This window comes from Antechinus flavipes, chromosome 2, assembly GCF_016432865.1.
Source record: "Antechinus flavipes isolate AdamAnt ecotype Samford, QLD, Australia chromosome 2, AdamAnt_v2, whole genome shotgun sequence".
Taxonomy (NCBI): Eukaryota; Metazoa; Chordata; class Mammalia; order Dasyuromorphia; family Dasyuridae; genus Antechinus; species Antechinus flavipes.
The window spans coordinates 532,163,508-532,190,894 of record NC_067399.1 but is presented as its reverse complement, the minus strand read 5'-3'; the positions used below and the strand labels follow the sequence as shown (position 1 = coordinate 532,190,894).

Sequence of the window (27,387 nt, the reverse complement as noted above, 5' to 3'; positions counted from 1 at the left end):
CTTCCTTATAGGTTCTTCATCTTCTGCAAGGCTTCTTAATGTGAGTTTTTCTCAAGAATCTGTCCTTAGCCCTCTTCTCTTATTCTACTCATTCTTGGCAATCTCATTCAATTTTGTAGTTTAAAAATAAAAATAAAAAGAACTAAGTCTTATTTTTGAGCTCTAGAACCATGGTACTTTCTAAGAGACATCTCTAACTGATTATGCTATGGCTCCTCAAATTCATCATATCTAAACCAAGCTCCTTAACCTTCTACATAAACTTCTTTCTAATTTCAGTATTTCTTTGTGACATCACCATTCGTGAAGTTTCTCATATTTCTAAGGATATTACCTCTGATTTTTCCCTCTCTCTTATGTCTTGTTCTCAATCTTGTTCTAGAGCCCCCAAGTTAGGGTGACAAAACATACCATTGCTTTCTAGATCCCTCATGCCAGGGTGATTAAAATATACCATCCTACAAAATAGTCAATAACTTTGATAATCTAGTGTTTGACAAACCCAAAGACCCCAGTTTTGGGGATAAGAATTCACTGTTTGACAAAAACTATTGGAAAAATTGGAAATTAATATGACAAAAACAAGGCATTGACCCAAATGTGACACCATACACCATGATAAGGTCAAAATAGGTTCATGACCTAGGCATAAAGAATGAGATTATAAATAAATTAGAAGAATAAAGGATAGTTTACCTCACAGACCTGTGGAAGAGGAAGGAATTTATGACCAAAGAAGAACTAGAGATCATTATTGATCACAAAATAGAAAATTTTGACTTATCAAATTGAAAAGTTTTTGCACAAATAAAACAAATGCAGACAAGATTAGAAGGGAAGCAATAAACTGGGAAAACATTTTTTCAGTCAAGGTTCTGATAAAGGCCTCATTTCCAAAATATATACAGAATTGACTCTAATTTATAAGAAATCAAGCCATTCTCCAATTGATAAGTGGTCAAAGGATATGAACAGACAATTCTCAGACAAAGAAATTGAAATTATTTCTAGCCATATGAAAAGATGCTCCAAGTCATTATTAATCAGAAAAATGCAAATTAAGACAACGCTGAGATACCACTACACACCTGTCAGATTGGCTAGAATGACAGGGAAAGATAATGCAGAATGTTGGAAGGGAAACAGGGACACTGATACATTATTGGTGGCATTGTGAATACATCCAGCCATTCTGGAGAGCAATTTGGAACTATGCTCAAAAAGTTATCAAACTACTATTTGCATTTTTGTTTTTCTTCTCGGGTTATTTTTACTTTCTGAATCCAATTCTCCCTGTGCAACAAGAGAACTGCTCGGTTTTACAAACATATATTGTATCTAGGATATACTGCAACATATCTAACATATATAGGACTGCTTGCCATCAAGGGGAGGGGGTGGAGGGAGGGAGGGGAAAAAATCGGAACAGAAGCGAGTGCAAGGGATAATGTTGTAAAAAAAATTACCCTGGCATGGATTCTGTTAATATAAAGTTATTATAAAATAAAATATTTTTAAAAATCCAAAAAAAAAGTTATCGAACTATGCATACCCTTTGATCCAGCAGCGTTACTACTGGACTTATATCCTAAAGAGATCTTAAAGAAGGGAAAGGGACCCACATGTGCAAGAATGTTTGTGGCAGCCCTCTTTGTAGTGTCCAAAAACTGGAAATTGAGTGGATGCCCATCAATTGGAGAATGGCTGAATAAATTGTGGTATATGAATATTATGGAATATTATTGCTCTGTAAGAAATGACCAGCAGGATGGTTTCAGAAAGGCCTGGAGAGACTTACATGAACTGATGCTGAGTGAAATAAGCAGGACCAGATCATTATATACTTCAACAACATTATTATATGATGATCAATTCTGATGGATGTGGCCCTCTTCAAAAATGAGGTGAACCAAATCAGTTCCAATAGAGCAGTAATGAATTGAATCATCTACACCCAGCAAAAGAACTCTGGGAAATGAGTATGAACCACTACATAGAATTCCCAGCCCCTCTATTTTTGTCCACCTGCATTTTTTATTTCCTTCACAGGCTAATTGTACACTATTTCAAAGTCCGATTCTTTTTGTACAGCAAAATAACTGTATGGACAAGTACACATATATTGTATTTAACATATACTTTAACATATTTAACATGTATTGGTCGACCTGCCATCTGGGGAAGAGAGTGGGGGAAAGAGTGGGGGGAAGGAGGGGAAAAATTGGAACAAAAGATTTTGCAATTGTCAATGCTGAAAAATTACCCATGCATATATCTTGTAAATAAAAAGCTATAATAAATATATATATATATAGTGGAGAAGGGATGAGGCAGGACTCCCGAGGATGGTGGAAAAATGGAGTCCGTTCATTACACCATCTTTTCCCCCTTTATATCCTCATATCCTTAAGTAACAAAAACACTAGGCATGCACCAAGTATATACTGCCCACATGGGAATACACAAACAACTTGCTATTGTATGTAGTTTGCCACCTGGTATCACTCTTCCACCTGGTATCTGGTATCACTCTGTTTCAATAACAACACAGGTTGTCACCACCTCCTGACTTCTCAGGAAGACCAAGAGCCCTCAGGGGAGATGGGGAGCCGAACCAAACATTGTAGTAAGTTCCCTCTGGGTGAAGGGTCTGATACCTCGCCCAGAGTTCTCCCACTGACTGTGACCCTCTACAGGGTCCTATCATCCTACTTCCAAAACATCATTTATATCTGTCTCCTCTTTTCTATATATACCACCTTCATCCTACTATATAGGCCCTTATTAACATTCATCTGGACAACTGCCTTTTTTAAAGACTTCACATCTTCTCTCTCTGCTTCTAATCCATCCTTCATGCTATTGTAAGAAAAATCAAATTTTTACATAGCTCCACTCATGTCATATTTCTACTCAAAAATCTCCAATGGCTCCCCACTATAAACCAAGTTCAAGCTTTAGCTGGAACTCTGGTTCTTGTACAATTAGGCACCATCCTACCTTTCTAAAGTATCTTATTTCTCCCTTTTACTGTCCAACCAAACTGAACTACTCCTTGATCCCTGAGCATGTGTTCTACTGTCATACCTCCTTGCTCTGTTTCTTGTGCCTCAATTGCCCTTCTGTCCCCTTTTTGACTAATAAATTCCTATCAATTCTTTGTAGACCAAGTGAAGTGCCTATGGAAGTCTTCCCCATTTCTCCCTGAGTAGATATTATTCTTCTCTGTCTGTTTTACATAGAACTGCCCAGCTTTATACTGCATTTATCATATGTTATTGCAGATATCTATATTGTGTTATTTCCCTATTGGATTCTAAATTCTAAAAGAAGGGGACAATAGCCTATCTAAAAGGTACCTTCCTCTATGTATCTTCCCCCTCCCAACTACTTAGCTATAGACAACAAGTTCTTTCACAAATATGCATTATGTTGTAGTATGTTGTATAGTAATGTGCTATACTTTATCATCCTCAAGATCTCTAGTCTAACTATTCTATTGGAGGTGATAATTAACCATGGTTATTGCTGATATTGTTATCTGCCACCACCACCAAGTAAAACTGGTCTCTAATCCCATTTCTTTCATAAAAGAGCAATGATGGAACAAGGATTCAAAGAGGATAGCCAAGTGAATGGAAGTGACTGGATTAATAGGAGTAGACATGTCAACTTCAAGTCACAATTATATTTTACTCTTCTAGTGTCTTTTTCCCAAAACCATTAAGAAAATAAAAATGCAAACATGAGATACTCATAAGCAATATGTAATATGTAAGCATAAGTAACTTGACCCCTATAAGTTGCCCTGCCTTCATAGAGCTAGATAAAGAAAAAACAGAAGCTGGCAAAATAGTGGAAGCCAAAAATATATATTAAGGTATAGATTGCCTCTATTACTTCTAAGACTATATGGATAAGGAACTTCATCAAAAGGTAGTTTGCTTTATATCTACACAAATAATTTTTTAAAACTCCTAGTGAATGCATGATGAAACAAATTTTCATCTCTATTTTTAAAAAAACTAATGTTAAGTGAGTTTTTATAGGGTAAATTTCTTTTTTTAACTAGAAACTCTGAAAAGATAAAGTTCACAAGATCAAATCATTGGCAGGCTCAAATAAGACAATATTGATAAAGAGCTTTGGAAAGTATAAATCATAATAAATTATAATTATTATCATTAATTATTATTGTTATTAATAAAAAGTAACCTTCTGGAAGTATTTAATGTATAACCTAACCATCACCAATCAAATAAGAAGTCAAATCAGAAAAAACAGGTCTAAGTTATCTCCACACTACAAAAAAAGCATCAAACACAAAAGTAAAGTTATAGAAGTAAACTTGTGAAAAAAGTAGCTGACATATTTTTTAATTTTTTTTTACACATTCATTTTTAACACTTTGTTTTCTGAATTCCCTCTCCCTTCCTGACCCTCTCTTTTCACTGAAAAGGCAAGGGAATGTGATATCAATTATACATTGATGAAATATCAGTTCCATATTTTCTGTTGAGTTGTTTCAGTTATGTCTGATTCTTCATGGTTAAATGACAAAGATGCTGGAGTGATTTTCCACTCTCTCTCATTTGTATTCATTACACTCTCCAGTTCATTTTACAGATGAGGAAATGAGGCAAGCAGGGTTAAGTGACTTGCCCAGGATCATACAGTTAGGAAGAGTCTAAGAACTGAACTCAGGAATACTGAAGTCAGGAAGAGTCTTCCTAACTCTAAGACCAATATTTTAAGTATTACACCCACTAGCTACTCCACATTGGACATTTTGAAAGGAAAAAAAAGCAAGAACAATTCCAATAGACTTTTGAGAGAGCTACCTGCATCCAGAAAGAAGACTGTGGGGACTGAATATAGATCACAATATAGTATTTTCATCTTTTTTGTTATTTGCTTGAATTTTGTTTTCTTTCTCATTTTTTTCTTTTTTGATATAATTTTTCTTGTATAGCATGATAAATGTGGAAATATGTATGGAAGAATGGCACATGTTTAACATATATTGGATTATTTGCTGTCTAGGGAAAGGGGGGGCGAAGAAAGGAGGAAAATTTGAAACATAAGGTTTTGTGAGGGTGGATGTTGAAAACTAGCTTTGCATGTATTTTGAAAATAAAAAACTATTATTTTTTAAAAGGCAAGAAAAATAAAGAAAGTGAAAAAATTATGCTTCAATCTGCACACAGACTATATCAGTTCTCTGGAGTAGAAAGCATTTTTCATCATTAACTTCACCAGAATTGGGGCAGCTAGGTGGTGCAGTGGTTAGAGAACCAGCCCTGAAGTCAGGAGGACTTGAGTTCAAATCTGGCCTCAGACACTTAACCCTTCCTAGCTGTGTGACCCTGGACAAGTCATGTAACCCCAATTGCCTCACCAAAAAGAAAAAAAAAAGTTCACCAGAATTGTCTTGGATCAATGTATTTATCAGAGTAGCTAGGTCATTCACAATTGATCATCATAAAATACTGCTGTTACTGTGTACAAAATTTTCCAGGTTCTACTCCCTTCATTTTCCAACAGTTCATATAAGTCTTCTCAGGTTTTTCTGAAACAATCTCATACACCATAGCACAATAGCATTCTATCATAACCATGAACTACAAGTTGTTCAATCATTTTCCAGGCCATCCCCTCGATTTCCAGTTCTTTTCCAACACAAAAAGAGTTGCTATAAATATTTACATACATAAAGGTATTTTTCCTTTTTTTTTTAACTTCTGGAATATAGACCCAGTATTGGTAGTATTGGATCAGAGGGTATTCACACTTTTAAAGTCCTTTGGGGATAACTCCAATTTGCTCTTCAAAATGATGGAGTTCACAACTCCATCAACAATGCATCAGTGTCCTAATTTTTCCATATCCCTTCCAACATTTGTCATTTTCCCCTTTCTAATTTCTTTAAATGCCTAATTCACTGAACTGCTTTGATGTAAGCATTAAAATATATAATTTTTCCCCTACATACTGTTTTGCTGCATGCCATTGGTATGTTGTCTTATTGTCATTCTCTGTAATAAAATTATTGATTATTTATATGATTTGTTCTTTGATCCACTCATTCTCTAGTTTTAAATTTAAGTTACAGATTAATTTTTAATCTATCTTTCCATATCTTCCCAATCATATGTTTTCCATAGTACTAAAAAAAAACTAATTTTGTATCATGATCTGAGAAAATAACATTTCTTCCTTTTGGCATCTGATGATGAGGTTTTTATGCCTTAATACAAAGTCAATTTTTCTGTAAAAGTATATTCCTTTCTTTCCCTTTCAATTTTCTCCAGAGGTCTACCATGTGGAAATTTCCTAAAATTCTATTCACCTCCTTTACTTCTTTCTTATTTGTTTTACAGTTAGTTTTATCTAGTTTTGAGAGAGGAAAATTGAGGTTCCTCCATTGGTATAGTTTTACTTTCTATTTCTTCCTATAATTCATTTAACTTCTTTAAAAATTTGGATGCTACATGTTTAATCTACATCAGATTCCTTGTTGTCTAGGGGAGAAAGTAAGGGGAGAGAAAGAGAGAAAAAAAATGGAATACAAGATTTTGCAAAGGTGAATGTTGAAAACTATCTTTGCATATATTTGTAAAAATAAAAAGCTACTAACTTTTAATGTAATTATTCATAAAAAACTGGATGTGATACTATTTGGAATATATATGTGTGTGTGTATATATACACACACACACATATATATATGTTTAGTATTAATATTACTTCATTGTCTGTAAAGGGCTAAAACTCTTGAGTTCATGCACTGAGGTCAGGAAAACCAAGCACTTAAGGCTAATTACTTATTGGACAATATTAGCATATGCTTGGAAAATAGCCCTTCCCACTGTCCTATGCTGGCTCGATAATTGGTGTATACAGAGAATTATAGAAGGGATTAGGGGGTGGAGTAAGACTAGCCAGGGTCACTTCTGAATAGGAAATGAAGAAGGAAGATCACAGAGAATCTGCTTCCATCCAACCTCTAATCCTGCCTCTAAAGATCAAGAATAAAAACCAAGGACTTTTGCTTATCCTGACTCTGGCTGATTCTAAGGTATCCAGGATGCTAATGTGGTCATCACATTTGGTTCCCAACATGTGGACCAAGGACCCTAATTTCACTGAAGAAGTCCCCAGTGACCAGGAAATAGGGTGAGTATTTTAATAGACAAACAGGGAACTTACTTTGTCAAGGGCTAAACTAGTAACTTTTTCTAGCTGAAAAGGGGCAGATATTAGGAAAATATTCTCCCCCAGCCCCAGCCCCACCCCCACCCTTACGCCACCCCCATCCCGAAGGGGCGCTATATAAAGCATGCTTAAACTGATCATGGGACAAGGCTTAATTATAACTTGGTTGCAGATCGCTAGACTCTTGGGTACATTAAAACGTACATCTCCTTGGTTCTTAAAGGAAGAAGAGATAGGGCTAGATAATTGGAAGCTGGGAGGAGATCAACTATGTGAATACTAAAATGATAAAGGTCTTCATTCAATTTTCAAGGAAACATTCTATACATACAACATAATACAATTGGCCTTAAAGAATCCTGCAAGTTATAGAAAAAAGAAAAATTTTCAGAACAGCCAGATGAGAAAGTGTGAGGAAAAAGAGGAAGATAAAGAACAAATTAAAAGCAATATCACCAGAGGGCATGAGGAATTAAGTGAGGATGAAGGGTGTGGTGAGGGATGTGATGATTCTAGCTCTCACAAGGCAGCTTCAATTCTGCCTAAACCAGAACTGGTTCTTGACACGCCCCCATCAACTTCACCTTCAAGGATGGAGGGGGAAAGAGGAGTAGTGGGAGGTGCAATGACACCACCAGCACCTCTCCCCCAGCAATCACCTCCCTCCTATGATTAGATTGCAAAAGGCACTACTTAAAACTACAGAAGAAGGACAGGATATAGGTGATTTGAGAATAGAAATGTATCCTGTGATTCAACAGTTTAATTCTTCAGGTCAAGAAAGTAGAAGATACACTCCTTTTGATATAGAAATCCTCAAAAACCTGAAAAAGGCTTGCACTCTTTATGGGGCTACATCAGCTTATGTTAAGATGTTATTACAGAATTTGGCTTATGAAGTCTGAACTCCTAGGGACTGGAAATCTATAGCAAAGACATGCTTAGAACCTGGACTAAACTTGTGGCTTTTTGAATATAGTGAGCTCTATAGGATACAAGCCAAACAAAATAGTCAAAGTGGAGTTAATCCTCCAGTCACCTGTGACTAACTAACAGGGGTAGGTTCTTATGCAGACATTTCAGTACAGATTAATTGCCCCATAGCAGCATATGACCAAATTGCTGCTGCTGCTATCAAAGCATGGGCTTCTCTCCCCAATGAAAACGACAAGGGTGAAGCCTTCACAAAAATAGCACAAGGGTTCATTTGGCCCTTTGCTGATTTTGTGGGACGTTTGCAGACAGCTTATGAACTAATGGTGAAAATGCAGTAACAGACATTATGAAAAGGCAAATTGCTAAAGAAAATGCGAATGAGGTTTGTAGAAGAATTATACTAGGACTACACAAGGATGCTCCTTTAGAGGAGATCATAAGACGCTGTGCCACAGTGGGCACAAATACCTTTTATAGCCAGGCTATGATGCAGACTTCCCAAGATCTGAACACGGGAAGACAGGGTCTCTTTTGGCAAGGGACTTCCAGAGATGCTTTCAGTGATAAAGTAGGGCATCTGAAAGCTCAATGTTGACATAGAGACAGAGTGAGAAAACAGGGTGGGAAAACAAGACCCAATATGCCATGTCCAAAATGCAACAGAGGCTTCCTTTGGGCCTCAGAATGTAGACTGATTCAGGGAAACAGGATGAGAGGCCCAGCCCCAGGGCCCCAGGCAAAAAATACTTGGGGCATGATGGCAGCTGATGCTACACCCAGAGAGTGTCTAGATGTCCAGTACCCAGACATGACCAATCAGCCAGGAAGCCATATGATGGAAGAAGGGGATTACACAGTCAACCAGCTGGAAAGAAATCTGATAGGAGAAAGCAATTACAATTGAGGAGAATAGAGTTGTATGCAACTGGGACAACTGAGATATCCCCTGGAGAGGTGAAATCTGTTCCTCTCCAGCCTATGGATCCCTTGCCTCCAGGCATAGTAGGCTTGACCATTTCACCTCCTGAGTGTATTTACAAAACAGTGTACATCCATACACTGATGTGGGAAACTGGGGAACGTGTAGATAATATCCCAGTCACTAACAGGTAGACAATGTGTGACTTATCAACCAGAAGTAGTAGCATCAGGTTTACTGATACAGACTCCTAATAAGCAATCTGGTGTTAGTCACCCAGATTCTGACTCCCAAGCAACAAAATCCAGAAATATACTGGACAGCAGCTGTAACAGCTGACCAACCTACACTCACTATCTATATAAATGGCATACCATTAGAAGGATTGGTAGAGATGGGTGCAGATCATACAGTCATTAGAGGTGGCCCAGTCACTGGCCAAAGATTAAGGCAGACACCTATACATGTCTGGCATAGGAGGATCAATAGCGGCTGAAGTTAGTGCTACCCCTTTGAGATGGATATTTGAAGGTGAAACAGGAGTTTTTACTCCTTTTATACTTGAAAAAATTCCCATCAATTTGTGGGAAAGAGCCATTTTACAACAATTAGGATTAAAAATGAGTACTTCAGTTTTTTAGGCAGGGCTGTTGTTGAAGACCAACACTTTCACCTGTTCCTATCCAATGGAAAACTGATACACCAGTGTGGACAAAACAGTGGTAGCGATAAAATTCAGGCCTTATTAGATATAATACAGGAACTTGACCAAGGACACTTATAACCTTCTCTAAGTCCTTGGAATTCCCCAGTATTTGTTGTAAGAAAGAAATCTGGAAAATGGAGGATGTTAACTGATTTAAGAAAGGTAAATGAACAGATGGAAACTATGGGAACTCTTCAGCCTGGGCTTCCATCTCCAACTCAATTGCTAGAAAATAGCTTCTTTGGGTTATAGACATTAAGGATTGTTTCTATTCTATCCCTCTGGATAAGGAGGATATGAAAAGATTTGCCTTTTCAGTGCCCAGCGTTAACTTAGCTGAGCCTTATAAAAGATATGAATGGACAGTTTTGCCATAGAGAATGAAAAACAGTCCTGCTATGTGTCAAATGTATGTTGCTGCTGGTCTTACTCCAGTAAGAAAAGCATTTTCAAAAGTTATGTTATTACATTACATGGATGACATATTGGGATGTGCACCTGAGGAACAAATGTTAGAAGCATGTCTACAAAAGACCATAGAAACACTAAGGAACTACAAATTGCACATAGCTCCAAAAAGAACTCAAAGACATGCTCCTTTTCAATATTTAGGATATGAAGTATACCCTAAGGTGCTTACAGTACAAAAACTTTCCTTAAGAACAGAGAAGCTAAACACCTTAAATTACTTTCAGAAATTGATAGGAGATATCCAATAAATGCATCCAGTATTAAGTTTGACTATCTATCAATTACAACCATTATATGACTTTTTAAGGGGAGACTGTGCTTTAAACTCACCACGGTAGCTTACAAAAGAAACTCAAGAGGCTTTGAGAGAAGTTGAACTGGCTTTATCCAATGTGGTTGAAAGAGTCACTCAAAAACCCTTGGAAATATCAGTTTTTGCTACATAAGAGGCATCCACAGTGCCCTTCATCAAGGAAACACTGTGATAGAATGGGTGAACCTCCCAGCACAACCAGAACAAATCCTTACTCCTTACCCAGTGCTTGTGGCTAGAATTTTATTAAAGGCCATTAAGTGAGCAGTACAATTATCTGGGATAAGACCTGACAAGATATACACCTTTTATACTAATGCACAAATTAATGTATGCTGTGAAACTATCCCAGAGTGGCAAATTTTTATTAGCCACGGCTCCAAATTTTACACCCTGGTCTCCATTAAAGATAACCAGACTATTACATAATTGGCAATGGATTCTTGAAGAAAAGGTTTCTACAGTTCCTCTTAAAGGACCAACTATCTTTACAAATGCATCCAAACATAATATTTGTACTGTATATTTCGTGACTTAACTATAAAGAGAGTAGTCAGAACTCCTTTTCAGTCCACTCAGCAGAATGAATTGTATGCAATCATTTTAGCTCTCACTTATTACCCAGGAGATATAAATATAATATCTGATTCAGCCTATTCATTAGGTGTGGTACAAAGAATTGCCATAGCCCAAATAAAATTTGTACCCTCTAATACATATCAGCTCTTTAAGAAACTTCAAGAGCAAGTGAGAAAGCATCCAGGTAAGATTTATATCTTACATGTCCACTCTCATAGTGGACTTCCAGGTCCTATTTTTGATGGTAATTCAAAGGCAGATAGCCTTCTTAATCATGTTGGCCAATATGCCTTTATTTCAGGAAGTCCAAGAATCTCATTTTAAATGTCATCAGGCTGCTCAAGCTTTATGTTTACAATTTGGAATAACAAGAAAGGAAGCTAGGAGCACAGTAAAAGCCTATACGGCTTGCCTTCCTTTCCATGATCCTACGCTCCCTCCAGAAAAGAACCCTCGTGGTTTGAGACCCAGTGAAGTTTGGCAAATGGATGTGACCCATTATAAATCTTTTGGCCGTCTGTCTTTTATCCATGTTGTAGTAGACACTTTTTCAGGATTCACTTTTGCAATACCAGCAGCAAAAGAGACAGCCCTCGTGATCACTGAATTCCTTATACAAGCATTTGCAATTAAGGGTATGCCACAAGCAATAAAAACAAATAATGGACCTGCATATACTTCTAAACATTTTGAACACCTTTGTGCACAGTGTAAGATTTTACATACCATGGCTTGCCCTTTAATCCTCAAGGATAGGCAATAGTAAAGAGGAGAAACAGAGACATTAAGACACTTCTCCAAAAACAAAAGAAAGGGGGAGCCATAGGTAACCCTAGAGAACTTCTAAATCTAGCTCTTTATACTATTAACTTCTTGATTTTTGACAAAGATGCACTGACTCCGGCAGACAGGTTTCATAACCCACCAGAAGGGCAGTGTCCAGTGAGAGCAGCTCCACTATCTTTAGATAATCGCCAGATAATGTGGAGAGACCCAGAAAGTGGTGAATGGAAGGGACCAGATGGGTTAACTGCTTTGGGGAGAGGGTTTGCTTGTATCGCCACAGATAGAGAAGGAATCAGATGGGTGCCAATGAGCTGTATTCACCTTGTCCATTGAAGAGAGACAGAGCAGACCCTTGAAACAAAAGAGAAGACCCAAGAAACATCGGGTGGTTCTGTTTCTGACTGTGCCCACCAAAGAGCTTGGCAGTTATGGCGTTTGACTCATGGACATAGAAAATTGTTGGACTTCAAAACCCTCAGGAATCTTTGGATTCTCTGAGATATGATAAGATTGTTGTAGGATTTCAAAAGCTTCAGGAATCATTGGAATCCCTGAGACATGAGAAGATCGTTGTAGGTCTTCAAAACCCTCAGGAATTATTGGATTCTCTGAGACATGATAAGATTGTTGTAGGACCTCAAAACCCTCAGGAATCATTGAAATCTCTGAGATATGAAAAGATTGTTGTAGGACTTCAAAACCCTCAGGAATCATTGGATTCTCTGAGACATGATAAGATCATTGTAGGACTTCAAAATCCTCAGGAATCACTGGATTCTCTGAGACATGATAAGATCATTGTAGGACTTGAAAACCCTCAGGAATCATTGGATTTTCTGAGAAATGATAAGACTGTTGCAGGACTTCAAAATCTGCTGGATCATTGAATTCCCTAACACATAAAGAGACTGTTGGAGGACTTCAAATATTTACAGAGATCATTGGATTCCCTGACATGTGAAGCAATGGACAATAGATTGGTTTTGGATTATCTCTTGCCTGCTGAAGAAGGCATATATGTGACTGTTGTTTACATACCCTCCTTCTAGGAACTTCTGGAAATCTTTTACACCACAATGCTGATTTATATTATTTGTTATATCACTACTTGCATGTACAATTCATGTTTGTTACACAACATTGAGCCTGCACTGGATGTGAGGAAAGTCACTACTAATAGCCTTTGTGTTATTGCTATGTGCTTGTGTAATACCGCCCATACTGATGGGTTTGTGCATACCTGTTTCTAATAAGACTCTTCAGTCCAGAAACCCACTAGCAATCCCCACTTCCCTTTGGTGCTTTTCATCTACCTTCCTGAGATGTCAGGGGGGACATGATCATCTCCTTTTTAGTGCTTTCACCTCCCTTCCTGAGAAGTCAGGGAGGGCATGATCATCTCCTTTGGGGAGCTCTCACTTCTCTGAGAAGTTAGAGATGGTGTGACTACCTGTGTTCTAAAATAAAACAAAGTGGGAGATGTAAAGGGCTGAAACTCTTGAGTTCATGCACTGAGGTCGGGACAACTGAGCACTTAAGGCTAATTACTTATTGGACAATACTCTATTAGCATATGCTTGGAAAATAGCCTGCCCCACTATCCTGTGCTGGCTTGATAATTGGTGTATACAGAGAATTGTAGGAGGGACTAGGGGGTGAAATAAGACTAGTCAGGATCACTCTCTGGGCAGGAGATGAAGAAAGAAAGTCATGGAGATTCTGCTTCCATCCAATTCAATCCTACCTTTAAAGACCAAGAATAAAAACCAAGAACTTTTGCTTATCCTGATTCTGGCTGATTCTAAGGTATCCAAGGTGCTAAGGTGGTCATCACAATTGTCTATGGTAATACCTTTAGCGAAATGTAGTTTCCTTCCTTATCTCTTTTAATTAGAACTTTTCTTTTGCTTCTCTGAGATCTCCTTTAAAAAAAATATTTTGCTGAAGCAAAATATTCTGCTCTATTCTTTTACTTTTTCTCTGTATATGTGTATTTCTACTTCAAAAGTGTTTCTTATAAACAACATATTATAGGAGTCTGGTTTTTAATTCACACTGCCACCACTTCCATTTTATGGGTGAGTTCATTCCATTCATAATCACAGTTATGATTAGTAACATTATTTTGCTCCGTATTATTTACCTGTTTATACTTCTCTCTTTCTCTCCTTCCCTCCCTCCCTCCCTCTGTCTGTCTTTCTATATCTCTGTCTCTGTCTCCCTCTTTCTTTCACTCTATTCCCCATCAGAAGTATTCTGCTTCTATCATATCTGCCCTTCCTTTTATCACTCACTCTTTCTTGTCCTCCTCCTCCTCTATTTCCCTATAGAATAGGTAATTTTCCATATCCAACTAAATGTATGTTATTCCCTCTTTGAATCAAATCCTATGAGAGTAAGATTAAACAATATTCACTTAAACAATATTCACTGCTCTCCTTTTCTCTCCATTGTAATAGGTTTTTTGTACCTCTTCATGTGAGATAATTTATTGTATTTTCTCTCTTCTTTCCCTTATCTTCCTGTACATTCCTCTTTCTCACCCTTTAAAATGTTTTACATCATCCCATCAAAATTAACTTATACCCACATATAATGTTCTTGCTAGCTCTCTGGAGGTCCTCCAAATGGCTTGGTTTCAACAGAATAATCACCACAAGAATAATCAGGAATAAACTCCAAAGTCTTTATTATCTCCTTCACAGTCTGTTTTCTTTGCCTGGGGCAGGGATAGCTTTCTGGAGGGCCTTCAGATGGGTCTTGGTCTCAGTGGAGGAATGCAGGAAGGAAGAAAGCCACCAGGATAGTGGGAGATGGAATATCTGTGGATGACTTTGTCCTCAGTTTAAATACCCTATTAAAATTACATCAACTGTAGAACTATTACATCACCATGCTAAGTACTAAATATATATAAACTAGATAACCTTTGTCTCATCAATTCCTCTGAGTTAACACCTTGTTTTAAGATTAAATCAATCAATCCTGAGCCTTATGTATGGCTTTTCAGAGTTCCTGCCCTCCACACTCACATCTATCTATATGTGCTCCTTCTAATTGCCTTAATAATGTTTTTAAGAGTTATAAGTATCACTTTTCCATGTAATGTAAATAGTTTAACCTTATTGAATCTCCTATATTTTTTTCTATTCTGTTAACTTTTTCATGCTTCTCTTAAATCTTGTATTTGAAAATCTATTTTCTGTGTAAGTTTCAATCTTTTCATCAGGAATGCTTGAAAGTCCTCTATTTTATTGATTACCCATTTTTCCCCTGATTATGCTCTTTTGCTGGGTAGATGACTCTTGATTGTAATCCAAATTCCTTTGCCTTCCAGTTCTTTAATTTGAAAGCTGCTAAATCCTGTGCAATCATGACTATGGCTCTTTTCATTCTGGCTGTCTGCAGTATTTTCTCTTTGACTTCAAGAGTTGTGGAATTTGGCTATAATATTCCTGGGATTTTTTATTTTCTAATCCCTCTCAGGCAAAATATATTGTGGCGAGAGGATCAACAAGACTTATTAACTAATTTAGATAAAAGAGCTGAGGGAGAAGAAAGGGTCAAGGATTAGAAATTACAAGAAGCATGGAAATAATCTCCAAAAAAGGCTATTTAGAAATGAGACAGGTATAAGAATAAAAGTGATGAATTTTACCTTGAGTTTGAGATTTTGCTGGGACACCTAGGTAAACTCCAACAGGCAACTGGTGACATGGGACTAGAATATAAGAGTGATATATGGTTTGAAGATTCATTTGTATGCAGGATAACTGTGATTACCAACAGAGTGGGAAAAGAGTAACATAAGAAAGGAGATGGATAATAAGTCAACAAATACTTATATAGCCAAGATTACCAAGACAGAGAAACAGAGAGACAAAGAAAGAGAGGGAGAGACAGTTTAAGAGAGATCTACAAGAAATTTAAGATAAAGAAAATACTATATTTTCTTATTCTTATTCAATTATATTCCTTATTCAAATAATCTACAAATACTAGAGTTATTAAAGATTTCAAGAGAGCTATTAGAATATCTTCTGTCATCTCTTTTTTAAGACAAACATACCTAGTTCCTTCAAGTGATATTCATATGGCATGACCTAAAGACTCTTTAGCATCCTGGCTGTCCGGCTTGTAATGTTCTCCAATCTATAAATGTTCTCTCTAAAATGTGGCTCCTTAAACTGAATACATTAATTACTCCAGTTTGAGTCTAATCACGACAGAGTTCAGTGAGACTGTCCCCTTCAGAAAAACATGCCTCTCTTAAAGTAGCCTAAGATTACTTCATCTTTTTTAGCTGCCATATCAGTCTGCTGAGTCACGCAATTATCAATCCATGAAAATGTCTAGATGTTTTTCAGATGAACTGCTATTTGGCAATGTCCCATTCCCACCTCCCACCCCAATTAACATACTTATGAAATTAGAGGATTTCTTTGAGCCCAAACATAAAATTTTATGTTTATTCCTATTAAATATGGCCCAACATTTGGTCCTACCAATAAGGCTCTCAATATCTTGTCTTTTGTTTCTCCTATAAACTCCATATCTTGCTTCCCTACCCTGCCCATACCTTGACTACCTCAGCCTGCAGAGGAATCCCTAGTAAGCACTGAAGACACACAATGAAGAGTAGGGTTAGGGAACATTAGAGAAATGAAAATTAAACTTCTAAATAAATGATAAAAGAAAAACCCACTAGAGATGGGAACATTTGGAGGAAGCAGAAAAGGCTTCTACTCTAGAACACAGAAATCATGATCCCTTCTTTACTTAGGGTCACAATATGTACATATTTAGATTTAAAAGAACATGATTTAGAAGAACTGAGAAGAATTAGAGCATTATAAAAGAAGAGTTAAAGGGATTGTGTGTTTTTAACAAATGCTTGATTTTTTCTTAAGTTTTTTCTAGTGAGGGGGAATATTAGGAGGGGTATACCTCAGAAAAATCTGTGTCTTTGCTGAAACCAGGGAGAGATAGGTGAAGTCCAGAAGAGAGAAAGCAGAAAATTGGCTGCTTATAATTTCCACTGGGCTTTCGGCTCTAGAGAGGAAAAAATCTGACTCTATTTTCCATATATATATATATTGTCTATGTGCATATATAAATATATAAAACATATATGTAGTCTATGTGCATATATAAATATATAAAACATATATGTATTCAAGCCCCAATATCTAAACTACGAAACATTTTCCCACCAAATTTGGAAGAGTAGATCAGCCATCTGCAGTCACTTTAAATGTTTTAAATAAGCTACTATGAAATACTGTTAGTTTACCAGCCCTGAAATCACTGTACAACAGTGCTTTGAAGGATTTGGCAGAGATTTTGTGCATATATTTTCAAACATGTTTAGTGGGAAGCTATAGAACAACTCAGCTTTTATTTATATTGAATTTAATTGAAGGTAGGGGATCTGAAAAGCAATTTTAGAGATCTTGATCATTTATTTTGATGATTCTTATAGCTATCCTCATTCTCTTATTCATTTTGATATGAATCTTTGCTTTATATCTCAGGTTCATCTTAACATTAGCCAGTGTTCTTTAATTTAGAAAAACTCATCCAGCTAGCTAAATGCATAGGATAACTATATGTGACAGACTGTGGCACTAATGTTAATATAGTATATTATTGCATGATATAATCTATATATGGTACACTGCACATTCTGCACAGAACTTTTTCTGGGCTGCTCTAAATTTTAAGTAGACTAGACAATTGGACATACTCCTATTCTTCCTATCTAATAAGAGATAAGGGAGGTAGAATTGGAAGAGGAGCAATAAAAATATATATAAATGAAAGGCCAAGGAAAAAAAAATCACAAATCAGAATGTCAAAAACTCCAAGAAATGCTATAATATATATATATACATAATATATATATTATATATAGCTACGATGAAAAAGAGAAACAGAGGCAGAGAGAGAGACAGAGTTAAGAAAAGTCCCCAAAATAGATTCTACAAAAAGTTCTCCTGTGTCACATTTAGAAAGAATGACTTGTAGGTCTTAAGAGCAATTGTTAGAAACTATAATCTTTTTTTCTGCTCATTCCTCTCTAAAATGTACTCTAGCCTTTCTTTACTATGCTTTAGTTCTTCAAGGCTCACTCTAGCCATGGAATTCACACTTTGACAATACCCTTGCCTCTGTGATCCTGCCTCCTACTGAATGGTTCCTTCTACAAACTTCATTTAAGGAAAGAGCTGACCTGTTTGTAGTGGCTAGAAGCTGGAAAATGAATGGATGCCCATCAATTGGAGAATGGCTGGGTAAATTGTGGTATATGAACATTATGGAATATTATTGTTCTGTAAGGAATGATCAGCAGGATGAATACAGAGAGGACTGGCTAGACTTACATGAACTATGAGCAGAACCAGGAGATCATTATACACTTCAACAACGATACTGTTTGAGGATGTATTCTGATGGAAGTGGATCTCTTCGATAAAGAGAGCTAACTCAGTTTCAATTGATCAAAGATGGACAGAAGCAGCTACACCCAAAGAAAGAACACTGGGAAATGAATATAAACTGCTTGCATTTTTGTTTTTCTTCCCGGGTTATTTATACCTTCTGAATTCAATTCTCCCTGTGCAACAAGAGAACTGTTTGGTTCTGCACACATATATTGTATCTAGGATATACTGTAACCTATTCAACATGTAAAGGACTACTTGCCATCTTGGGGAGGGGGTGGAGGGAGGGAGAGGAAAAATCGGAACAGAAGTGAATGCAAGGGATAATGCTGTAAAAAATTACTCTGGCATGGGTTCTATCAATAAAAATTTATTTAAAAAAGAAAAGAAAAGAAAAGAGCTGAGACCAGCTCTGTCTCATTCCTCTGTAGGCTGTGGTATAAACTTCCTCCATCATATTCCAACACTATGTGCTTGTATTTCTCCTCCCCTTTTTAGTTTCATTTCATTGTTTTCCCCATTCAAATGTAAGTTCCTGGAGGACAAGAAGTATCTATCTTTCTATTTCTATTTATATCCTCAGCACTTAGCAAAATATCTTAAACAAACAAGGGCTCAATAAATGTTGGTTAACCTATTATTAACCTATATTAACAAAATAAAGTGGAAACTTGAATGTCAAGGGAACTAGATTAACACTCACTTTATGGACTCTTAAATTATAGTAGATTTTCTAAAGGTACAATTCTATTTTAATAAATGAAATTGCAGCATAATACCAGTTTTAGGTCACAATAGCTACATAGCTTTCACAGCCCCAGGGACGGCATGTTCTCATTGTATTTTATTGATGAAAATACAACAAATTTGGTTGAGAATATACTTTATGAGAAATATATTCAGAGGCCTCATTCCATTCTTTAGACAGCATAAATAATATATACTAAATCATATATTAGTAAAATTGACATTTCTCCCAAAAGTATCATTAAGTAATGATAACATGACTAATTTCTTTATGTTGACTATTATACCAGGAGTTTGGGGAGAAAAAAGGAGTGGGAAGCACTCCATTTCCTGGGTTATCACTTGAATTATATTATTAAATAAAAAGATATTCATTCATTAGTCAGGTCCAACTCTTCATGATCCCATGAAGTATAGCACACCAGACCCTTCTATCCTCCATCGTTTCCTGAAATCTGTCTAAGCTCGTCTGTTGCTTCTATGACACTATCTATCCATCTCATCTTCTGCCAGGCCTTTTCCTTTTGCCCTCAATCTTTTCCATCATCAAGATCTTTTCCAAAGAGTCCTGTCTTCTCCTTATGTGGCCAAAATATCTAAGCTTCAGTTTCAGTATTTGTCCTTCCTATAGTTAGTCTGAATTAATTTAAATATTTACTAATTTAATCTCTGCTGTCTAATGGATTTTCAAAAATCTTCTCCAGCATCAAATTTGAAAATGATGCTCAGTTTTCTTTCAAAGTCTAGGTCTCATAGCCATACATTGCTACTAGAAAAAACAAAGCTTTTGACTATACAGATCTTTGTTGGCAAGGTCTTTACTTTTCAGTTTGTTGTCCAAATTTGCCATAACTATCCTTCTGAAGGACAAACATCTTTTCATTCCATGATTGCAGTTGCCATCTGAAGTAATCTTTGAGACCAAGCATTCAAAACTTCACACTGCTTTCATTTCTTATTCCTCTATTTGCCAGGAAGTGATGGAATCAAGTGCCATGATCTTAGCTTTTTTTTTTTTAATATTAAGGTTCAAGTCAGCTTTTGTACTCTACTTTTTCATCCTCATCAAAAGGTTTCTTAATACTTCTTTATTATCTGCCATCTAAGTGATATCATCTGCATATCTGAAATTGTTGATATTTCTCCAAGAAATCTTAATTCTGGCTTCTTATTAATCCAGCCTGATATTTCACATGATATACTTTGTACATAAGTTAAATAAATGAGGTGACAACATACAAACTTTTCATACTCCTTTCCCAATCTTAAACCAATCTGTTGTTCCTTGTTCAGTTCTAACTTCTTGACCTTGTTGCTTTTTGATGTTTCTACAGCTTCCTCAGGATACAAAATGATCTCTCATCACTTTAAGGACTTGCCACATTTTGTTGTAATCCACAGAGTCAAGGGAAATAATCAGCTGCTATTATTGTTTTAGTGATAGGGTAGTGAGGGCTTATTAGTTCCTTTATCTCCAACAATTATATCTCATTCCTCCTACCTCTCTTGAGCTTTAGGTACAAACAACAGTCAGCACCCCAATGCACCTTCACCCCTGTATGGGGATGCAAATAGTGAGCTGAGTTGCTGCAGCTGCCTAATTCTTCTTCCTTTCGGATCAAAAATGCTTAGGCCCCAAATCTGAAACTTAAAAGGAAAGGAAATTCTAAATATAAGAACCACCATCACTTGAAATTGTCCCAAGTTTATTCTTTCTATTTCTATCTCACAAATAAATGCAGTCTTTTTCTTTAAATGACACAAAAAGCAAAGGAGGGGAGACCTTTTCAAAACCTAGAAACCAATTAACTTACCTGCTGATTGCAGTAGTAAATGGAGATGGAAACTTCAAAAGATAAATGAAAGTTGGTATTACATATAATAAATTAGTATCATAACCTACATGCAGATAGAATTTTAAATTGTATTTCTAATTTAGTCTGGTCAAATGGAAAATAAAAGACCTGGAACAAATTCTAAATATATTGGTAATTTTCTTTATGCCTTTTATTCAAAAATTTGACAATTATGCATAAAGTATTTTAATACCATATTAACAACTGGTACTTATAAGTCTTTAGTTATCAGATCGTTTCCAAACTAGAGTTTAATAACTAGAAGATAACAACTTTGTGCCACCTTTTTGGTGCTTTGCATACAGTAGATATTTCATGAATATTTACTGATTATAAAAATCCATTATTAGTCGTCACTATGTTCATTTAGGAGACATTTGGAAAAATTAGAAGAGAATTTAAGTAAAGTACTAACAATGAGTGTAAGCTGGAAAATAAAATCTATGATAAAGCATTAAGAAAAGTAATACTACTTAATTTAATGAAAGAAAAGATGATAAATAGTTCAATGTATGTAAAGTTCTTATTTAAAAAATTTGTTTTTTCTCCATGGACCAACAAAAAGAAGCTTATTTAAGAGATCCAAAGGAAATTTGGATTATCCATGAAGAGCATAGACAATGACAAATATTACAGGCAACATGGAACAGTGAGAAGAACCTTGGGTTTTCTAGGAGCTACAGGATCAGCATTTCAAATTTTGACCTGGCAATTTCCTACATGATACTTGAAAAATCGTTGACCTCTCTGGGCTTCAGTTCCTTCATCCATAAAATGAAAAGCACTGGACTAGATGAATCATAAGGTCCCTTACAGCTTTAAATGTAGACTCTATTATCAAATACAATCATGAATACAAGAATAGCTGTGAATCTTCTTTCCTGGAAATCATTAGGAAAATGAAAATCATTAGGAAAAAAATATTTATTTGGGACAGTTTTGATTCAGTATTGCCTAAAAAATTTCTTGAAATTCCCTCCAGTTCTATAATTTAACAATTATACTAATACTAATAATCCATTTTTTAAATGTGACATTTTAAAGTGCCTACTATTAGCAAAGTACTGAGGTAAAGGCTCCCTTCTTCCCTCAAATAACATACAATCTATTTAGAAAGGTTTGTATACAAACAGCTAAAATGAAAATTAGAGTATGACAAAAGTACTATGATAGTTTTAAGTTCTGAAAGAAAAATCATTTCTAACTGAGCAAAAAAAAACATTATTTCTCAATAAAAAATGACTAAAGAAGAGTTTTGAAAAATTAATAAGATTTCAACAGGTGGAAAGTGGAGATAGAAAAATTTATATATTGAAAACAATTTGAGTAGAGGCATGAAGATAGCAGAAAAACATAGGGCACATTCATGAAAAAGTGAATGGTCCATTTTGGCTGAAACACAGAGTATATAAAAGAGTATAATTTAAGATAAGGTTTTAAAAGATGGCACCAGCTTGTGGAGGTCTCTAAATGTCAGGCAGAGGAGTTTAATATGTAACAGAAAATCATTAAAGAGTTTTAAGCAATGGAATTGCTTAAATACTCAAGGCAAGTTGCAACAAGGGCCAGTGGAGAATGATAGTGCTAGGAATGGAAAGGAGACAATGAATATAGGAGGTACTGTGTGAATATGAGGTATTTGGCAAGTGAATGGATATAGGAGGTTAGGAGAAACAGAAGTGAAAAAATTGCATGAAGCCTTCAAGGATATATAACTGCAATACCAACAATATAGTATAATCTCTTGACTTAAAAAAAAATCTTACCTCAATATCACGATTAAGTTGTTTCACTATTGCCGTGATATTTCTGATGTGCTCCTCTAAGAATAATCTAGCCAATCGATCTCCTCCACCTTTATTTTGCATTTTCTGCAAACTGTTAACAATGTCATCTTTTATACGAAAAGCATGTTCCACAAGTGCTGCAGTTGTTTTCTCATGGCACAAAATTCTATCTTCCAACTGTTCCACTAAGCTTGCAGATGAATATGGAGCCACACTCAAAGACTGGCTATGTCGTGGCATGGTTCTAACTCGCCTGCAAAAGGGAACAATTTCATTTGCATTTCTAACATAGGAAAAGAACATGAGTCTGATTTTACATATTTCATAAAACAAATATAAGCATGCATGCATTATGCACAAGAGGAGCAGAATCTTCTTAATTTTTCCCCGCAAGACTAGGCAGCAACTAGCAAACTACTTGAAGAGTAGGGCAAGAGGCAAATATATTAATATCTAGTCAGACATAATCTCTAATCTTTGGGGTCCACAAACTACTGGAAAGAGGCAGGAAAATCTTCCATCCTACCTTACCCTCAACACTTACAGACTTTTCCTTCTCAGTAAGGATTCAACTGTCTCCCCAGTAGGCTGGGGTCAAGAAACCAGGCAGAATTTTCAAGAGCAAAAATTGATGGCTATTGCCTCAGCTCTCTAACTTTCTAAAAGTACAAATATGGAGGACTACTCTTCTAGCTATAAGGAAAACAGCTCATTATCTTCTAATATTGTATCCTATAGAAGAAAACTTTGGAAAAGTAAAGTGAACAATACGTAATACTCTTGTCCTTTAATATAGCTATTTGTGGTTAAACAGTCACAGATTAAAAACCCACATCATAGAACTATGCAAAATTAGTTTAAAAGAAAAGCAGTATTTGCACTTAAAAAAATTAGATCCCTAAAACAGATATTTTTAATATATTATACCTTTCCTCGGTAACAAGGGATGGAAGTACAGTGCTTCGTTGTGCCATTTTCTTTTCAATGATTCACATCTGTTGAAAAAATATGCATCAAATTATTTAACAGTTTATATATGGCACTAAAATAACTTCATAAATCTATAGAACCATAAAAATTTACAGAAAACTCCAATCCTAAGTTTTCACTCTTTTATTTTTAAGGAAGTTGTGATTTAAATATGAAATAAACAACAAAAGACAAATATTAAAAAGAAACAGATAAAACCAAAAAGTTTCTTAAGACACATCAGACTTATAACCATAACAAAGCTTGAGCAAAAAGAGTTTTGCTTTATTATCAATAGGTCTGCACTCAGTAAATGTGCTAATGGAACTTAGAAAATTTTGAGTCTTTATTAGGAAATTAAATAAAATAATCAATTATCATTATAGTATGATTCTGTGAGTCCATTACTGGCAACAGTCATATTAATGCTATGTTTATATTAACAGCTCAAAGAATTTAGACCTGGAAGAGTCTTCAAAAATTACCGAGTCCAATTCTACCCATCAAAAGAAGAAATTGAGAGTCAAAAAGTAAAGCATTCAGCACAAGGTTGTACAGAAAGCAAAAGAACAGAATCAGGATGTGAATGCAAGCTTTTCTTGAAGAACTGTCTCCTTCAAAAGTAGAAGAATTAAGGAAATTTTTATTTTGAATCTGATTTTCACTGAGAGGTAGAAATCAGTTTCTCAGGTGGAAAATGATAGGAACATTAGAGGAAAATGACCATTCTCTTTTAGAGTTTGTGACAGAGGAGAAGAAATTTGTGCATAGTAAGATATACACTATAGGTTTTAGAAAAAAGGATACCAAAAGGGTCAAAGGAAAGAAATGATATAAGCTCATGAACTAAAATGGAAGCCAACACAGGAGGAAGGAGAGATATTCCAGAACAAAATTCTGAAAACACAAAAACAAACAATTCTAGTGAGAAGGAAACATGACTTGGGTGAAAAGACTAATATGTATATTCAATGAATACACCTACCAACTAAGATTTAAGCAAAAATCATACAATAATTGCAAAGCTTATTAACAAAGATGATTATGGCTGTAAGCAATGTCAGGAAGGCAAAAGATCAAAATGAGTTAAGCCTGGAGAAGGAAACCAATTCTTCCAGGAAACCAAGAGAAACAGACAATCATTGGATTAGGTTGTTGTGTTTTGATGGGAGGTGGGCACTGGGAAATGGTTAAACTATTTTGAGGAAAGAAAAGCATTGAAGAAGAGATGAGATGTGTGTTTGGAGCAGACAGAGTAATGATAACTGACAACAAAGAAAAAGCAAAGCTACTCCATTCTTAACTTTGTTTCTGCTTCCCCTGCTAAGGAAAATGACTTTTGCAATGATAATATCAGTACAAAAACCATTAATAAGCTTATTATTAATTATTATTAATAAGCTTATTATTATTTATCAGATAAATATTTTAAAATATCAAGAAGGTACCTAACTTCCCTGGATAGATGAAGAGAATGAATGAAAAAGCATTTATTAAATGTTTACTAGGTGCTAAGCACAGGGGATTAAAGAAAAATAAGCTTGGTTCCAAAAGGCAGAATTAGAAGCAATGAGTAGAAGCTGCAAAAGTTTAGACTTGACCACTTCACACCTCTCAGACTGGCTAAGATGACAGAAAAAGGTAATGATAATTCTTGGAGGGGATACGGTAAAGTTATAAACTGATCCAACAGTACTGAAGAGATATTTGGAACTATGCCCAAAGAGCTATCAAACCATACATACTCTTTAATCCAGCAATGTCTCTACTGAGTCTGTATCCCAAAGAGATCATAAAAAAGGGAAAAGAACCCACATGTGCAAAAATGTTTGTAGCAGCCCTTTTTGGCAAGGAATTGGAAAATGAGTGGATGATCATCAATTGGAGAATGGCTGAATAAGTTATGGTATATCAATGTTATGGAATATTATTGTTCTGTAAGAAATGATCAGCAAGAGGATTTCAGAAAGGCCTTGAGAGATTTACATGATCTGATGCTAAATAAAATGAACCAAGAAAATAAGATTATATGATGATCAACTGTGATGGATTTGACTCTTTTCAGCAATGAGGTGATTCAAGCCAACATTTGTGATGGAGAGAGCCATCTGCATCCAGAAAGATGACTATGGAGAATGACTATGGATCACATTGTTGTTCAAGATGATAAATATGGAAATATATTTAGAAGACTTGCACAAATTTAACCTGTATTGGATTGCTTGCTATTTAGAGGAAGGAGGAGGTGGAAAGGAAGGGAGGAAAATTTCAAACATAAGGTTTTGCAAGGGTGAATGTATTTTGAAAAATAAAAATCTATTATTATTAAAAAAAACAAATCAGAGAATTCTCAAAAAAAAGTTTTGACATGATAAGAAAAAACTTTTTAATAATCAAAGCTATACAAAATTGAAATGGGCTATATCAGGAAGTAATGGCTTCCCTCTCCTGAAAAGTATTCAAACCAAGGTTATATTAGAAGGATTCCTTTTATGTATAGGTTAGAAAAGCTGGTAGTTAAAGTCCCTTTCAACTCTCAAATTCTGTAACTATGATTTTGTAATTCAAAACAAATAATCATTTCATTGTATCACATCATCTCACCAATTATTTGGATTATATTTTGGCTATAATAAATATTTTATAATCATCACAAACAAAAAAGAGAATCATATTAAAAATTTAGTTTTCAGTTACTAAATGAATTAGAGTGATAATTTCTTACAAATAGTTTTCTAGATATTGATATTTAATTTGTTTTCATTTAACTTAAAGATTTATTTTCACTATTTAAATATTTTATATTTCTAATTACATATAAAAACAATTTAACTTTTTTTCAAAATTTTGAATTCCAAATTCTCTTCCTCCCTTCATCCCTTATTAAAGAGGCTAACAATTTCATAAAGGTTACACATGTGCAGTCACATAAAACACTTGCATTTTAATAATGTTGCCAAAGAAAACATAAAAATAAAGAATGGTTTTTAAAAGTATGCTTCCAGGGGCAGCTAGTTGGTGTAGTTGACAGAGCACCAGCCCTTGTAGTCTGACCTCAGACGCTTAACACTTCCTAGCTGTGTGACTTTGGGCAAGGCATTTAACCCCAACTGCCTCAGCTGAAAAAAAAAAAAAAAAAAGTATGCTTTTATTTGCATTCAGATTCTCTGGATTCATTCTCTGTAAGTAGATAGCATTTTCTGTCATAAGTCTTTCTGAATTGTCTTGGATTACATATGCTTGAGAATAATTAAGTGATTCACAATTGATTATCATATAATATTGCTGCTAATGTTGTAACATTCTCCTGGTTCTGCTCATTTCACTTTGCATCAGTTTATGTAAATCTTTCCAGGTTTTTCTGAAAGCATCCTGCTCATCATTTCTTATACCACAATAGCCATCATAATCATATACCATAAGTTATTTGCCCACTTCCCAATTGATAGGTATTCCCTCAATTTCCAATTTTTTACTATCACAAAAAAGCTACTATATATAGTTTTGTTTTTGCAGGTCTTTTTCCTTTTTTAAAAGAATCTCTTTGAGACACATGCATAGTCGTATAATGCACAGTTTTATAGTCCTTTGGGCATAATTAGCTTATAAATTATTAAAGTATTTTATGAAAACCATGGTTTTGATATCATTCTCCATCAC

General features: G+C 35.4%; 1 protein-coding gene across 1 annotated transcript in view; it reads right to left on the bottom strand.

Annotated features, from left to right (window-relative positions):
• The window catches only part of FAM81A (family with sequence similarity 81 member A), a 91,195-nt gene that overhangs the window by 46,346 nt on the left and 17,462 nt on the right, over nt 1-27,387 (bottom strand). The window contains exons 2-3 of the mRNA XM_051980747.1: nt 23,686-23,753; nt 22,738-23,011 (exon numbers count right to left, since the gene is read on the bottom strand). Coding sequence (XP_051836707.1) covers nt 22,738-23,011; nt 23,686-23,732 — 321 coding nt within the window. The 5' untranslated portion in view covers nt 23,733-23,753. The remainder of the gene's footprint in view (nt 1-22,737; nt 23,012-23,685; nt 23,754-27,387) is intronic.